Source organism: Erythrolamprus reginae, chromosome 2, assembly GCF_031021105.1.
Source record: "Erythrolamprus reginae isolate rEryReg1 chromosome 2, rEryReg1.hap1, whole genome shotgun sequence".
Classification (NCBI taxonomy): Eukaryota; Metazoa; Chordata; class Lepidosauria; order Squamata; family Dipsadidae; genus Erythrolamprus; species Erythrolamprus reginae.
The window spans coordinates 17806768-17823694 of NC_091951.1; the positions used below are offsets into that span (position 1 = coordinate 17806768).

The following is a 16927-nucleotide window of genomic DNA, read 5'->3' on the forward strand; positions in this document are numbered from 1 at the left end:
CAAAGGGCCGGGGCCACCACAGAGAAGGCTCTTCCCCTGGGTCCCTCCAAACGACATTGTTTAGTTGACGGGACCCGGAGAAGACCCACTCTGTGGGACCTAACTGGTCGCTGGGATTCGTGCAGCAGGATTGTGCCTGTCTGATCCCTCATCTACCTACTGCTTCACTGAATGTCGGAGATTCCTCTCCGAATTGTAGTCATAAGTTGGGGATTCCCTGTACAGTCAAAGCTCCCTTCCCACCTTGTAATAGGACAATAACAAAGCAGGAAATGATGAGAGTCAATGAACAGCAGAAGAGTTTGCCTCCTAAGGATGCTGGGTGACAAAAATAAGTGGAGATTTCCTCTCAGGTGTATTGGGGGAGGACCCAGGTCCCATTTTGAAGGAGGAGGAAGAGGCGAGACTGGAAGACCTTCAAGGTCCCTTCCAAATGTAAGATTTTGTGATTCTCTATGTTTCTCTTGTAGGAACATAACACCCACCCCTCTCCTAGTAAATGAAATATTTTAGGAAATATTAAAAAAGACAGAACATTAAAATTCCCCGGATGGGAAAAACGTGTTTTTAGGCAGGAAATAGACTCACTGTTAGTTGCCCCCAGCTCACTCATCCCCCGACATGGGAAGTCTATTTTACACAACAAAGATCTACCACCTTCAGGCAGGCACATCTAGCAAACAGAAAGTCTGCTAATGGCACCTGGAAAGATTACATCAGCCAAGATTGGGACCCAGACAAAAGCCTATAGTGTCAGCTAAGAGCCCCGCCCCCTGGGAGTCTGACCACCAATCAGAGTGCATTCCTTGTACAGGAACAGGAAACTCTTAAGTAGGGGCCCAACAGGGGGGTCTAAAAATCTCAGGGACTTTCAGCAACTTTATTTTTTTCTTCTTCAACATTTGTATTTATTTATTTATTTATTATTTATTTTTATTTATTCTTTGTCCAATATACAATACATATGGAAGAGAATAGACATTAAGTAATATATATAACGATAGAAAGTAAAAAGAAGAGAAGTAGATGGGAGGGAGAGAATATATATGATATAAGAGATAAGGAGAGAATATATATGATATATATATTATAGATAGATAGATAGATAGATAGATAGATAGATAGATAGATAGATAGATAGATAGATAAGGAGAGAATATATATGATATATGAGATAAGGAAAGACAATTGGACGGGACGATAGGCACATCAGTGCACTTATATACGCCCCTGTGACCCCCTTTTCCCCACCGGGACCTCTTCTGTCCACCGTTAAATCATCTTTCCAAGCAGTCTCCTTGTTTCCAGTGTCTTTTTCCCCACTTGGAACTAAACCCAGAAGGACATTTCTTCTAACACTCCAAAGAAAATACAATCCCTGTATTATTTTTTCCAGCAGGAAAACAACTGTGACCAAAGATTTACCCGCAAGACAACTATCAAGAGAAAGTGAAAACTCGGCAAAACCAGCAGGCGGCAGAAAGCATGGAGGGTGGGAAACTCCTGGATCCCCCATCAGACACAAGCAGCACTACGAAAAAGCATGGAAGACCCCATGGATGCTCAGAGTGTGGGAAATCCTTTACTCACAGGTCCCTCCTTTCGATCCACAGGAAGATCCATGCGGTAATTGGATCCAGTCAAGGTTCAGAGGTTGAGAAATTCTTCTCTGGAAAAGAGGCCAATGTTCTCAGACAAAAAGATTGTAAATGTGATAAATGTGATTTATGCTTTGCTCAAAAGTTATACTTTTTCAAACACCAGAAAATGCACACGGGAGAGAAAACCTACAAATGCCCAGAATGTGAGAAACAGTTTCTACATTCTTCTGGTCTTCGTGAACACAAGAAGAGGCACAAATGGGAGAAACCCTATGAATGTGCACACTGTGGGAAACGTTTTCATACACGAGGAGATCTCCGGGTTCATGAGAGAATCCACACGGGAGAGAAGCCGTTCAAGTGTGTGGACTGTGGGAAATGCTTTCCCAAAAAGCACCACCTTAGAAGGCATCAGAGGGTCCACACGGGAGCTATACAGATGCATTGAATGTGGAAAAACTTTTGCTTGTGAGAAAAGCCTTTCAAGACATCATAAAACCCACATGGGGGAGAAGCCATATCAATGCAATGAATGTGGAAGTTTTTTTAGGATCTCATCAGACATCATGTGAAAATTCACACAGGAAAAAAGTTACAAATGTTTAGAATGCGGGAGATCATTTGTTCATTCCTCTTACGTTAGAGTTCACAGCCGAGTCCATACAGGAGAGAAACCCCACAAATGCCCAGGGTGTGATAAATGTTTTTCATGGAAACATCATCTTGTGAGGCATCAATGTATTCACATGGGGGACAAAAATGTCTGAGATGTGGAAAATATTTTTCCCAACCTTCAGCACTTTGCAGGCACACCGGAAATTACACATGAGACTTGCACCACAAGTGTGCAGAGTGTGGGAAACATTTTCATTGTAAATCAAAACTAAAAATGCAGCAGAAAGTCAAAAGGAGAGATAAATCTCTTCAGTTGTGAACAATATGGGAAACTTGTTTTTTTCAAAAGACACACATAGAAACAGAAGACTGACTGGCAGAAAAAATCCTCATGATCCATCTAGTCTGCCCTTATATTATTTTTTGTATTTTATCTTAGGGTGGATATATGTTTATCCCAGGCATGTTTAAATTCAGTTACTGTGGATATACCAACCACGTCTTCTGGAAGTTTGTTCCAAGGATCTACTACTCTTTCAGTAAAATAATATTTTCTCACGTTGCTTCTGATCTTTCCCCCACCTAACCTCAGATTGTATCCCCCTTGTCCTTGTGTTCACTTTCCTATTAAAAACACTTCCCTCCTGGACCTTATTGAACCCTTTAACATATTTAAATGTTTCCATCATGCCCCCCCTTTCCCTTCTGTCCTCCAGACTATACAGATTGAGTTCATTAAGTCTTTCCTGATACATTTTATTCTTAAGACCTTCCATCATTCTTTTAGCCCGTCTTTGGACCTGTTCAATTTTGTCAATATCTTTTTGTAGGTGAGGTCTCCAGAACTGAACACAGTATTCCAAATGTGGTCTCACCAGCACTCTATATAGCGGGATCACAGTCTCCCTACTGGTTATACCTCTAGCTATGCAGCCAAGCATCCTACTTGCTTTTCCTACCGCCCGACCACACTGCTCACCCATTTTGAGACTGTCAGAAATGACTACCCCTAAATCCTTCTCTTCTGAAGATTTTGCTAACACAGAACTGCCAATACAATACTCAGATTTAGGATTCCTTTTCCCCAAGTGCATTATTTTACATTTGGAAACATTAAACTGCAGTGTCCATTGCTTTGACATTTATCTAGTAAAGCTAAATCATTTACCATATTACAGACCCCTCCAGGAATATCAACCTTATTGCAAACTTTAGAGTCATCGGCAAATAGGCAAACCTTCCCTACCAAACCTTCCCCTGTCACTCACAAACATATTGAAAAGAATAGGACCCAGAACAGACCCTTGTGGCACACCGCTTGTAACCTGTCTCTGCTCAGAATACTCGCCATTAACAACAGCCCACTGATATCTAAGCTTCAGCCAGCTACAAATCCAATGACCTATCCAGGGATTAAGTCCAATCTTCACTAACTTAACTAAGTAAAAAAAGTAAAACGTTACCATTCATCAAAAATTTCACAGTGACAGAAAAGAAATCCTACAATTGCTTGGTGTTCGGGGAGTGTGGCTGTTTTGCTTACAAAGTTGCATTAATAACTTACCAGCATGATTACACAAAAGACTTAACTAGTGCTTGGGGAGTATATATAATGGTTTGCAGAGGATAGTCCTCGAGTTATGTCCATAATAGGAAATGGATTTCCAGTAAAATAAGGGCATGCAAGTGTTTTTGTTAATTCTTAATAGAGTTTTGTTGGGCCATGAAAAGAACCGGAGATTCAAAGAGGAGAAAAATGGGCTGAAGCTTGAAATGAAGAAACATCTGATTGTTTATTTAGAAACACATGAATTACAGAGGTTGTTGAATCTGCTGGCTGAGGACGAAGATGGAAACTTTATTTTTCCTATTATGTTTTTGGGAAGGGTTTATTTTACTTTTTTCTCACTTTGTCTTTTTTTATATATATTCACACACACATATTTGCATTATGTTTCTTTGTTTGATCTTTGTATACAACTCTAAATAAAATTATTCTCCAAAATAATCAAAAGGACTGTTTTCAAGTCATGGGAGGAGAGTTCAAAAAAAGCCAAGATGGCCGTCAGACTTTGCTAAGCTTTGCAGTCAAAGTCCTGCTGTTTTTTTAGCTTTATACATGTCGCCCGTTAAAACCGCCGCCATCTTGGTGTGTGGAAAATCTGTTGCTTGAAATTAGACAATTGTTGTCTTGCATTTGTGAGTCCCTTAGAAATCCCTGTAGCATAAAAAAGGTTTTATCCTGGATTCTTTTTAAAAAATAGAAAAGGAGGACATAATTGTGCTAAAGAGAGAAGCAAAGTCCCTGGCATGTTGTTATGAAATAAAGTTTGTCATCTTTTTAATTTAAATTGTCAGAAATGGAGTAGTGTCTCCTGCTTGTGTGGGTGGGTGGGGTGGACTAAATGACCTACAAGATCCCTTCCAATTCTCTTAACCTGTTAATTTAGGTTTGTATTTAAATTCCTTTGTGGATATTCTTCTTGTTCTCTTATTGTGGTATTTCATCATTATTCATGTACCATGTTACATTAGCTATTCTTCTTGCTTATTTCTGCCAGTCTGGAATCAATTACTGAATCTTCCATAGAGATATCACTTCAAATAGTTTTCTGTGATTTATTGGCTTCACTAAAGGTGACCCACCTTAACTCATCAGTTGCCTTTAACCCTGTTTAATTCTTTCCTTCTCCTCTGTCTTTCATGAAATGGCATCTTCTCCCCAGCCCTACACAGCATAATGTTTTCTTAGCTGTTTTACTTGGGAAGTAGTCTCTTCCCTCTTGATCCCATAGAAATATCCTTTGTGACATAGTGGCTGATGTGCTCAGAAGCTGGGATCTGCCGGACTCCTATTGGCTGTTTCAGGGGGGCTTCTGGCATCTTCCCTCCCTCTGTGAGCCCATTTCTGATTGGTCTAACACATGGCAACTCCAAATCTCAACCAGCAAATGTTCTGTCCTACATATTGGCAAACAGAATCAGAACTCCAAATACAAACTGAATAAACAAATTATCACAGATAACCCCCACTCGGTTAAAAACCTTGGAGTACTAATAACAAAAGACCTAAGTGCCAAAACCCACTGCAACAACATCGCCAAGAAGGCTTCAAGAGTTATTAACCTAATCCTGCAATCTCATACTACTTACCAGAGCTTACAAAACCTTTGCCAGACCCATCTTCGAATACAGCTTGTCTGTTTGGAACCTATACCGCATCTCAGACATTTAACACCCTCGGAAATTTTATTTATTTATTTTATTTATTTATTTTGTCCAATACACAATACATAGAAGATATATAAAGAAAAATATAAAATAGAGGAGAAAAATATGAAAGGAAGAAAATATACTGTATATGATATATGAGATAAAGGAAAGACAATTGGACAAGGGACGAAAGGCACACCGGTGCACTTATGTACGCCCCTTACTGACCTCTTAGGAACCTGGAGAGGTCAAATGTGGAGAGTCTAATGGAGAAATGTTGGGAGTTAGGGGTTGACACTACTGAGTCTGGCAATGAGTTCCATGCTTCGACAACTCGATTGTTAAAGTCATATTTTTTACAGTCAAGTTTGCAGCGATTAATATTAAGTTTGAATCTGTTGCGTGCCTCTTGTGTTGTTGCAGTTGAAGCTGAAGTAGTCATTGACAGGTAGGACGTCCAAATGTCCAAAGATACTTCACCAGAAGAGCCCTTCACTCCTCCACTCGAAACAGAATACCCTACGAAACTAGACTTACAATCCTGGGTCTAGAAAGCTTAGAACTAAGACACCTTAAACATGATCTAAGTATTGCCCACAAAATCATATGCTGCAACGTCCTGCCTGTCAATGACTACTTCAGCTTCAACCACAACAACACAAGAGCACACAACAGATTCAAACTTAATATTAACCACTCCAAACGTGACTGTAAAAATACCATTTTAGTAATAGAGTTGTCGAAGCATGGAACTCCCTACCAGACTCCGCAGTGTCATCCCTTAACCCCCAACACTTTACCCTTAGACTATCCACAGTTGACCTCTCCAGATTCCTAAGAGGTCAGTAAGGGGTGTGCATGTGCACTAGAGTGCCTTCCATCCCCCTGTCCTATTGTCACTCCTATATCTCATATCTTTTCTTCTATTCTTTCACTGATATGTTGTATTCCTATATCTTCTCTTATATTCTTTCTTTGATATATTTTACTATGAGTATTTCCTCTATAAATGCTCCTCCAGTCTTTATGGAATAATAATAATAATTTATTAGATTTGTATGCCGCCCCTCTCCGCAGACTCGGGGCAGCTCACAACAATTATAAACAGTATACAATAAACAAATCTAATATTTAAAAGCAGAAGAAATATCTAAAAGGCCATTATATAAAACCATACAACACAAGCATACCAGGTCCAGTCCTGGGATACACTGAAGGTCAACTGAGAGCCTCTTGGTCTGGACACCTGGTTTCCCAGAAGTGGATCCCACTGTAGCACAAGGGAAGAGATGCCCCTAACTGGGGGAGGGGGGGGAGAGGAGATGGAGTTCCCCTCAGAGCTGCTCTTCCTCTGGGTCAGGATCCTCCCCTTCTCCAGCCCCAGAAACGCCAGGAGCCCTTAAAGTCAGTCAAAGAGAAGAGCTGAGGGTGGGAATGGGGGTCCTAGGGGATCTTTGAGGTTCGGGCCTTCCCTGCAGACGTCTCATTACCCAAAGTAGGTAACATCAGCAGGGCAGCAACCACCCACCAACCTCAGGAAGCCCCAAGGACCCTCCGACTCTTTTGGGGCAACTCTTTCAGGGTAGCTGCAGAGCTCCAGCTTCCAGCACCATCACAGATGGACAGACACACACAATAATCACAAAAACACACAAAGGTTTTCGGAGTAGGTGATCCTCAGTGAAAGGGGGAAGGGGAAGGAGAGTGGGCGGGGCTACAAGGAGTAGGCGGAGCCCGAGAGCAAGCCACAAGCCCCCCCACCCCCGCCCATCTTTCCTCCCACTGGGTGGATTTCCGCTTTCGTTCTCCTGGCTAGGTCGGCGTCGGATCGGAAGAAGCTCCTGGATCCCACTTGGTGCAGGTAAGGCTGCTCTCCCTCCAGGCCGCCGTTCCTACCACGCGATCTTCTCCCCGCCAGGAGCAAGGAAGCTGCGGATCCCGATCTTGAGCTTGCCAGGTTTTCCTCGGGTAGATCACACTCTGGCGTTGCCTGCAGGGAGTAAGTGGATCCCTCCCTTCCCTCCAGGGGGGCGGCAGAGCCTTTTCCGTCAGACCACGAGGTCTCTGTGCACGGGTATCCCGCAAGTGTATTTGAAAAAGTGTAAATTGTGCTTTAAAATATTTGTAATGTGAGATTTGAGATTTGTAATGTGTTATTAACACACACTAGGCTCTTTGGGGGGGGGGGGGGTTGAGTTTGTGTTCTCTTAACCCAGTGTTTCCCAACCTTGACAACTTGAAGATATTTGGACTTCAACTCCCAGAATTCCCGTGTTTGCTGGCTGGGGAATTCTGGGAGTTGAAGTCCAAATATCTTCAAGTTGCCAAGGTTGGGAAACACTGTCTTAACCCACAAAAGAGATCCTCTTTTTGAGCTCTGTCTGAAAGGTGAAAAATAAAATCCCTTGTTTTTATGCTAATCTTTTACTTTACTCCTGCTTTAAAAAGATGGGTAGAATTTCTAAGCTTTGTATTGTCCTTGTTTTGCCCAGGAAGAGGCTGTGATGTGGGAGTTCCTCCTAGGTGGATTTTTTCCAAGGCACAAAGGAAGTTTTGAGGGGGGTCTTGGGAGGAGATGCTGGAAGAAGCTGATGGCCAGAAGGCTCACTTGTATAATTGTAAATAAATTTATGAAAAACCTAACTGGAATCGTTGTTGTCTTGCAGCCTCCAAAAAGAGCAGGAAAGAGCAGCCTTTTTCACCCACGCTCTGCCCCATCTGATCTCTCTCATCTTCCACTGAGTTTTATTTATTTTATTTTATTTATTTATTTATTTATTGGATTTGTATGCCACCCCTCTCCGTGGACTCGGGGCGGCATACAAACTACAAACATACACACTACTAAATTTTGGTCCCTTTTGGACTTCAGCCTGCTGGTTTTTTACATTTTTTTCTTATTAAGATATTTCAAAATTAAGAATCAATCTTCATTGTTTTGTTATCCTTGTCCAGTAATCCTATTTTCTCCTCCCTCTTCCAGGTCATTTACAGGTCATGTTCAATATCACTCTCTGCATCTGAGCCTTTCCCATTTCTCTTTGTAGGTGACCAGTGAGGATCTGGCAGTGAACTTGAGAGAGAAGAAAAAGACGTTCCTGGATTGGGATACACTTGATTAAGGAGAAACCAAATCGGTCAACAGTGAGGGTCATAACTGGCCTTGAGCCAGAGATCTCTTCATTGTAACTTTAAAGGTGAGTAAATGAATCTTGGTTAAATCTTGGTTTGCAGAGCAAGCATTCATTTTTTAAAAATCTTTATTTGACAAATGAGCAATGCAGAAAAATTGGGTTATGCTTCCAAGGTGCTGAGTGAGGGCATAATGTAGTTCCATTGAGGACTATATGTTTAATGTGGTTGGGCAGCCAGTTATGAATCCATCAGGTGGTGGTGCTATCCCACAATTTATTTATCTTGCCAAGAACTATAATAAATTTAATAATAATAATTTATTGGATTTGTATGCCGCCCCTCTCCGTAGACTCGGGGCGGCTAACAACAATCTAAATAATAAATAAATAAATAAATAAATAAACAATGATAAAAACAGCATGTGACAATCCAATAATAAAACAGCTAAAAACCCTTATTTATAAAAGCCAAACATACACACAAACATACCATGCATAACTTGCAATGGCCCAGGGGGAAGGAGTATCTCAACTCCCCCATGCCTGGTGGTATAAATAAGTCTTGAGTAGTTTACGAAAGACAGGGAGGGTGGGGAAAATTCTAATCTCAGGGGGGAGTTGGTTCCAGAGGGCCAGGGCCGCCACAGAGAAGGCTCTTCCCCTGGGGCCCGCCAAATGACATTGTTTAGTCGACGGGACCCAGAGAAGGCCAACTCTGTGGGACCTTATCGGTCGCTGGGATTCGTGCGGTAGCAGGCAGTTCCGGAGGTAATCTGGTCCAATGCCATGTAGGGCTTTAAAGGTCATGACCAACACTTAGAATTGTGACCGGAAACTGATCGGCAGCCAGTGCAGGCCACGGAGTGTTGAAGAAACATGGGCAAATCTAGGAAGCCCCACGATGGCTCTCGCGGCTGCGTTCTGCATGATCTGAAGTTTCCGAACACTTTTCAAAGGTAGCCCCATGTAGAGAACTATGTTGTGGTCTTCTGTGTAACATGCCTTTCGTATGCTATGTCCACAGCATTGTAGTCGCTTTATCAAAGGATGCAGTAAAGTTTACTGCTGTGCCCAATTTTAACTTTATTTTTATAAAATATACACAAAGTATCACAAGGAAGCCAGGATCTAGAACTCATGGTGGGATGGAGCGCATACATGGAAAAATGAGAAGAAGCAGGAAAAAGGGATAAGAATCAGAAACTGGTTTCTTACATTAGCGTGAACTCTTTTTCTTTTATTTTGCTTGTGCCTTTCTATTAGTTTAGTTTAGTTTAGTTTTTATTGTCATTATACCTTGTACAATGAAATTAAATGCCATTTTTTAAATAGTAATTTAGATTTGTTGTAAATTGTTTTCACTTTGTTGTGAGCCGCCCCGAGTCTGCGGAGAGGGGTGGCATACAAATCTAAATAATAAATAAATAATAAATAAATACATTTTCAGTGTACATTACAACTATAAAAATAGAACTCAAACACACATCCTTCGCATTCTATGCAATTGAATATGAAACCACTGATACTGCATTAACATTCCACTATACAGTAGAATTCAACCTAGTTACTGTTCTGGGATAGAAGCGGTTTTTCAGCTTATTTGTCCTTCTTTTTATTGACCTGCCAGATAGCAAAAATTCTTTAAAAAAAAAGGGTGCCCAGGATGAGCTGGATCTTTAAGAATGATTTTTTTGAACTTTCTTTAAGGCAGCAGAAGCTATAAAGCTCTTCCAAAGAGGGGAGAGGACAACCAATGATCCTCTGGGCACTCCAGAAACATAGAAACATAGAAGTCTGACGGCAGAAAAAAACCTCATGGTCCATATAAGGGCAGACTAGATGGACCATGAGGTCTTTTTCTGCCGTCAGACTTCTATGTTTCTATGTTTCTGGAGTGCTGCCCTGTCTGCCATTGTGCAATTGGCAAACCACACACAGGTGCAGTAAGTTAAAATATTCTCTTTGGTGCAGCGGTAAAAGGTCATTTAATTTTTGGTATGTCCTGTAGTTTGTCCTGGATTTATGACCACAATTGGAGTCTTGGTCATTGAGTATAATCGTCATTAAGTAATATGTCACGTAAGAGCTTGGCTCAATGACTACAACGATGTACTCCCGATTGTGGTTGTTAAGCGAGTTCACATGTTGTTAAACAAAGTCCAAGCTAAGGAATGTGGGGTTGTCTGAAGTGAGCAGGAGAGGCCTTGTGATTTCCAGGCACAGGCCGCATTCAACATAAGGGCTTCTTGGGAACCCAAGGGATTCTTTGGGACATGTTGCTTGGAAATGTCCAGCTAACGAAGCAGTGGAAGTGATGTGCCGGTGCCTGGAGGATGTTGGGGCCTGGATGAGTGTCAACAAACTCAAACTCAACCCAAACAAGACGGAGTGGCTGTGGGTCTTGCCTCCCAAGGACAATTCCATCTGTCCATCCATTACCCTGGGGGGAGAATCACTGACCCCCTCAGAGAAGGTTCGCAACTTGGGCGTCCTCCTCGATCCACAGCTCACATTAGAGAAACATCTTTCAGCTGTGGCGAGGGGGGCGTTGGCCCAGGTTTGCCTGGTGTACCAGTTGCGGCCCTACTTGGACCGGGAGTCACTGCTCACAGTCACTCATGCCCTCATCACCTCGAGGCTCGACTTCTGTAACGCTCTCTACATGGGGCTACCTTTGAAAAATGTTCCGAAACTTCAGATCATGCAGAATGCAGCTGCGAGAGCAATCATGGGCTTTCCCAAATATTCCCATGTTACACCAACACTCCGCAGTCTGCATTGGTTGCCGGTCAGTTTCCGGTCACAATTCAAAGTGGTGGTTATGACCTATAAAGCCCTTCATGGCACCGGACCAGATTATCTCAGGGACCGCCTTCTGCTGCACGAATTCCAGCGACCAGTTAGGTCCCTCAGAGTGGATCTTCTCTGGGTCCCGTCAACTAAACAATGTCGCTTGGTGGGACCCAGGGGAAGAGCCTTCTCTGTGGCGGCCCCGACTCTCTGGAATCAGCTCCCCCCAGAGATCAGAATTGCACCCACCCTCTTTGCCTTTCGTAAGCTACTTAAAACCCACCTCTGCCGTCAGGCATGGGGGAATTGAGATCTTCTTTCCCCCTAGGCCTTTACAATTCTATGCATGGTATGTATGTATGTATGTATGTATGTTTGGTTTTTATATTAATGGGTTTTTAATCGTTTTTAGTATTGGATTACTATTGTACACTGTTTTATTGTTGCTGTTAGCCGCCCCAAGTCTCCGAAGAATGGCAGCATACAAATCCAATAAATAAATAAAATAAATAAATAAATTGTATGGAACATACGGCTTGGAAAATGGAGCTAGGTTGCAAAGGCCTCCGATCTGGGGATTAAGGCCGCATTTCTCAGTGGTAGCAGTGACACTGGGTGAAGGCCGTGTCTGGGGACAGTGACAGTTGGCTGAGAATGCTGAAGGCCTCCACTCAAAGCCCAGGCCCAACCCAGCATTGCTGTCAGTCAGGGCTGCTTTGCATGGCTGGGCTCAGGCTTCCAAGGGTGGCTGCAGCTTTGCATCCCACTTTAGTGGGTGGCTCCCCAATTTATGGATGGCCTCTGCCTGTCTTGTCCCCCTCCTGAGATGCCCCCCACAACTATTGCCTGCACCTGTGGGAGGGCAGTTGTGGTGTGAAATTCTCCCATGATCCTTCCTCTAACATAGAAACATAGAAACATAGAAGACTGACGGCAGAAAAAGACCCCATGGTCCATCTAGTCTGCCCTTTTACTATTTCCTGTATTTTATCTTACAATGGATATATGCTTATCCCAGGCATGTTTAAATTCGGTTACTGTGGATTTACCAACCACGTCTGCTGGAAGTTTGTTCCAAGGATCTACTACTCTTTCAGTAAAATAATACTTTCTCATGTTGCCTTTGATCTTTCCCCCAACTAACTTCAGATTGTGTCCCCTTGTTCTTGTGTTCACTTTCCTGTTAAAAACACTTCCCTCCTGAGCCCTATTTAACCCTTTAACATATTTAAATGTTTCGATCATGTCCCCCCTTTTCCTTCTGTCTTCCAGACTATACAGATTGAGTTCATTAAGTCTTTCCTGATACGTTTTATACTTCAGACCTTCCACCATTCTTGTAGCCCGTCTTTGGACCCGTTCAATTTTGTCAATATCTTTTTGTAGGTGAGGTCTCCAGAACTGAACACAGTACTCCAAATGTGGTCTCACCAGCGCTCTATATAAGGGGATCACAATCTCCCTCTTCCTGCTTGTTATACCTCTAGCTATGCAGCCAAGCATCCTACTTGCCTTTCCTACTGCCCGACCACACTGCTCACCCATTTTGAGACTGTCAGAAATCACTACCCCTAAATCCTTCTCTTCTGAAGTTTTTGCTAACACAGAACTGCCAATGCAATACTCAGATTTAGGATTCCTTTTCCCCAAGTGCATTATTTTACATTTGGAAACATTAAACTGCAGTTTCCATTGCTTTGACCATTTATCTAGTAACGCTAAATCATTTACCATATTACAGACCCCTCCAGGAATATCAACCCTATTGCACACTTTAGAGTCATCGGCAAATAGGCAAACCTTCCCTACCAAACCTTCCCCTATGTCACTCACAAACATATTAAAAAGAATAGGACCCAGAACAGACCCTTGTGGCACACCGCTTGTAACCTGTCTCTGCTCAGAATACTCGCCATTAACAATAACTCTCTGATGTCTATGCTTCAGCCAGCTTGAAATCCACTGAACTATCCAGGGATTAAGTCCAATCTTCACTAATTTATCTATCAGCTCTTTATGTGGAACCGTATCAAAGGCTTTGCTGAAGTCCAGATAGGCAATATCCACGGCACCACCTTGATCCACTGCATCCTGGTTCCGACTAATGATCCCAAAGGATTCAGCACTCTGAGACTTTAGGCTTCCTCAGAGAACTGCTTTATTGAGTACATCATCACCTCTCCCCTAGGGTCACAGGTCATATTGTCCAATTAGATGTTCTTACATCTCTTGGCAACAAGTTCCATTCTCCTGCCAGCCCCTGTTGAGAATGACCTTGATTCCCATGAGATAGCAGATTGTTTTGGCTAGATTTTGTTCCATTCTTCTCCCTCCCTCCCTGAGTTGTTTGGCAACTACAGAAATGGAAGATGGCTGTGGCAGGCACGATCCATTTCAGAACTGAAACACTGCTTCACTGAAGGAACGAGATTCCATTCCCAAGCATGGTCATATTATTATTATTATTATTTATTTATTTATTTATTTATTATTTAGATTTGTATGCCGCCCCTCTCCGCAGACTCGGGGCAGCTCACAACAAAATAAAACAATTCATGACAAATCTAAATTATAGTTTAAAATATTAAAAAAAACCCATTTACTAAGCAAACATACATACAAACATACCATGCATAAATTGTATATGCCCGGGGGAGATGTCTCAGTTTCCCCATGCCTGACGACAAAGGTGGGTTTTAAGGAGCTTACGAAAGGCAAGGAGAGTAGGGGCAGTTCTAATCTCTGGGGAGAGTTGGTTCCAGAGAGTCGGGGCCGCCATAGAGAAGGCTTTTCCCCTGGGGCCCGCCAACCGACATTGTTTAGTTGACGGGACCCGGAGAAGGCCCACTCTGTGGGACCTAATCGGTCGCTGGGATTCGTGCGGCAGAAGGCAGTCTCGGAGATATTCTGGTCCAATGCCATGAAGGGCTTTAAAGGTCATAACCAACACTTTAAATTGTGACCGGAAATTGATCGGCAACCAATGCAGACTGCGGAGTGTTGGTGAAACATGGGCATACCTAGGTAAGCCCATGACTGCTCTCGCAGCTGCATTCTGCACGATCTGAAGTTTCCGAACACTTATTATTATTATTATTATTATTATTATTATTATTATTATTATTATTATTAATTAGATTTGTATGCCGCCCCTCTCCGGAGACTCGGAGCGGACATCTCTCTTATAAATTTAGAGACTTCCTCGCTTGGCCTCAGGTGTACTGAGCACCCTACCCTGGGAAGAGGGTCAGACTGGAAGACCCTCAAGGTCCCTGCCAAGGCTAAGATTTCACGATTCTGTGTCTCAAAAGGAAATATAATTTTTCACTTCTTTCTCCTTCTAACAGGGGATAAAAGATTGCAACCAATTATTTACTTGCAAGCCAACTGTCAACAGAAAATCAACATAAGGCAGCTACCGCCATAAATCATGGAGCCTGGGAAACTCTTGGATCTCCTGTCAGACAGAAGTAGCCTTCCAATAAACCAGGGAAGAACCCATGAATGCTCAGAGTGTGGGAAATCCTTTGCTTGCAGGTCCCTCCTTTTGACCCACAGGAAGGACCATGTGGGAAATAGTCAGCATTCGGAAGCTGAGAAATCCATCTCTGGGAAAAACTCCAAAGATCTCAGAAGGCCCCTAACACTAAAAGCCTCTAAGTGTGAGGAATGTGACTTATGCTTTAGTCAAAAATCAAAACTTCGTAGACATCAGAAAATCCACACTGGGGAGAAACCTTATCAATGTCTGGAGTGTGGGATATTTTTCCGTGAAAAAGCCACTCTCGGAAAGCATGAGAGAATCCACACAGGGGAGAAACCTTACAAATGTTGGGAATGTGGGAAGAGCTTTTCTCAGAAGTCAAATCTTGGGATCCATGAGAAGATTCATGCAGGAATCAAATCTTACAAATGCTTTGAGTGTGGACAATGTTTTACCCAGAGTTCATCTCTTCAATATCATTTGAAAACACACACAGGGGAGAAAAATGAAAAGTGCCTTGAATGTGGGAAATGTTTTACCCGGAAATCAGACCTGGTGGTACATCAGAGAATTCACACTGGAGAGAAACCCTATGAATGCACAGAATGTGAGAGAAGATTTGCGAGTTCTTCTGAGCTTCGGAGACACCAGAGGTGGCACAAAGGAGAAAAGCCCTATGAATGTGGGGAGTGTTGGAAAAGTTTTGTTACACAAAGTGATTTTAAGAATTATGAGAGAATCTACACAGGAGAGGAGCCATTCAAATGTGGGGAGTGTGAGAAATATTTTTCCCAAAAAATATACCTTGGAAGGCACCAGAGGGTCCACAGAGGAGCAAAGCCATACAGCTGCATAGAATGTGGAAAATGCTTTGGATACAAGAGAGGCCTTTGGAGACATCACATAACCCACACAGGGGAGAAGCCCTATCAATGCATGGACTGTGGAAGATTTTTTCGTAGGAAATCAAACCTTGAAGATCATATAAAAATTCACACAGGGGAAAAAAATTACAAATGTTTGGACTGTGGGAGAACATTTGCTCGTTCAGGTTCCTTTAGAAATCACAGCCAAATCCATATAGGAGAGATACCTCACAAATGTTCAGAGTGATAAATGTTTTTCACAGAAAAATCATCTTTTGAAGCATCAGCAAATCCATACTGCAAAAAAACCCCCCACAAATGTCTGGAGTGTGAGAAATGTTTTTCCAATCCTTCAGCACTTTACAGGCACACCAGAAGTCACACAGGGGAGTGGCCTCACAAAGGCACAGAGGTTAAAAAACCTTTTCATAGTACAGGTAGTCCCCAGGATACGTCGTCCCCAACGTATGACATTTCGTCGTTACGACGACCCGGGGACAGCTCCAAAGCCGCCGCCGCCGCCTCCATTCAGGCAAAGGGATCTCCGCGGTGAGTGGCGACTTCGAGACGCCACGGAGACCCCCTCGCCTGAACAGAGGAGGTGGCTTCAAGGGACCAACAGCCGGTCCTTCTCGGTGCTGCGTTGCTGCAGCCTCGAAGCCTGTTACCGCCACCGCCGTTCAGGTGAGGGGATCTCCACGGTGGGCAGCCTTGGAGGCTGCAGCAACGCAGCGCTGAGAAGAGCCAGCTGTTGGTCCCTTGAAGATGCCGCCGCAGCCGCCACCTCTGTTCGTGTAAATCAGAATACAGTATTCCGACTTACACGGAAATTCGGCTTATGACGCCCCGTAGAAATGGATCGACGTCGTAAGTCAGGGACTACCTGTAAATCAAAGCTGAAAAGGCACCAGAAAGTCCTTTGCAGAGATAAACCTCTTCAGCTGTGAACAACGTTGGGAGCCCTTTTTTAATATAGCTTAATGTTTAGAACTTCACACAGTGATAGAAGAGAAATCCTACAATTATTTGGTGTGAGTAAAACATTTTTTCTACTGAAGCATAAGAATCTCAGAGAGTATACAATAAAGCAAAAGGGTGTAAATGTTGGGAGTGCGATATTTTGCTCCCAAAGTTACATTATAAATTTATCGGAGTGATTACACTAAAGCGTTACAGTAGTCCCTCGCTATACCGCGCTTCACCTACTGCGGCTTCACTTCATCG

At 42.9% G+C, this 16927-nt stretch overlaps 1 protein-coding gene across 1 annotated transcript; it reads left to right on the forward strand.

Annotated features, from left to right (window-relative positions):
* The first annotated feature begins 1485 nt into the window (after window positions 1-1485).
* On the forward strand, window positions 1486-15950 carry LOC139159212 (zinc finger protein 658B-like). The gene is made up of 3 exons (XM_070736562.1): window positions 1486-2019; window positions 2186-2331; window positions 15062-15950. Exons 1-3 carry the CDS (start codon window positions 1486-1488, stop codon window positions 15948-15950), a joined length of 1569 nt encoding a protein of 522 aa, XP_070592663.1.
* Window positions 15951-16927: the final 977 nt, after the last annotated feature.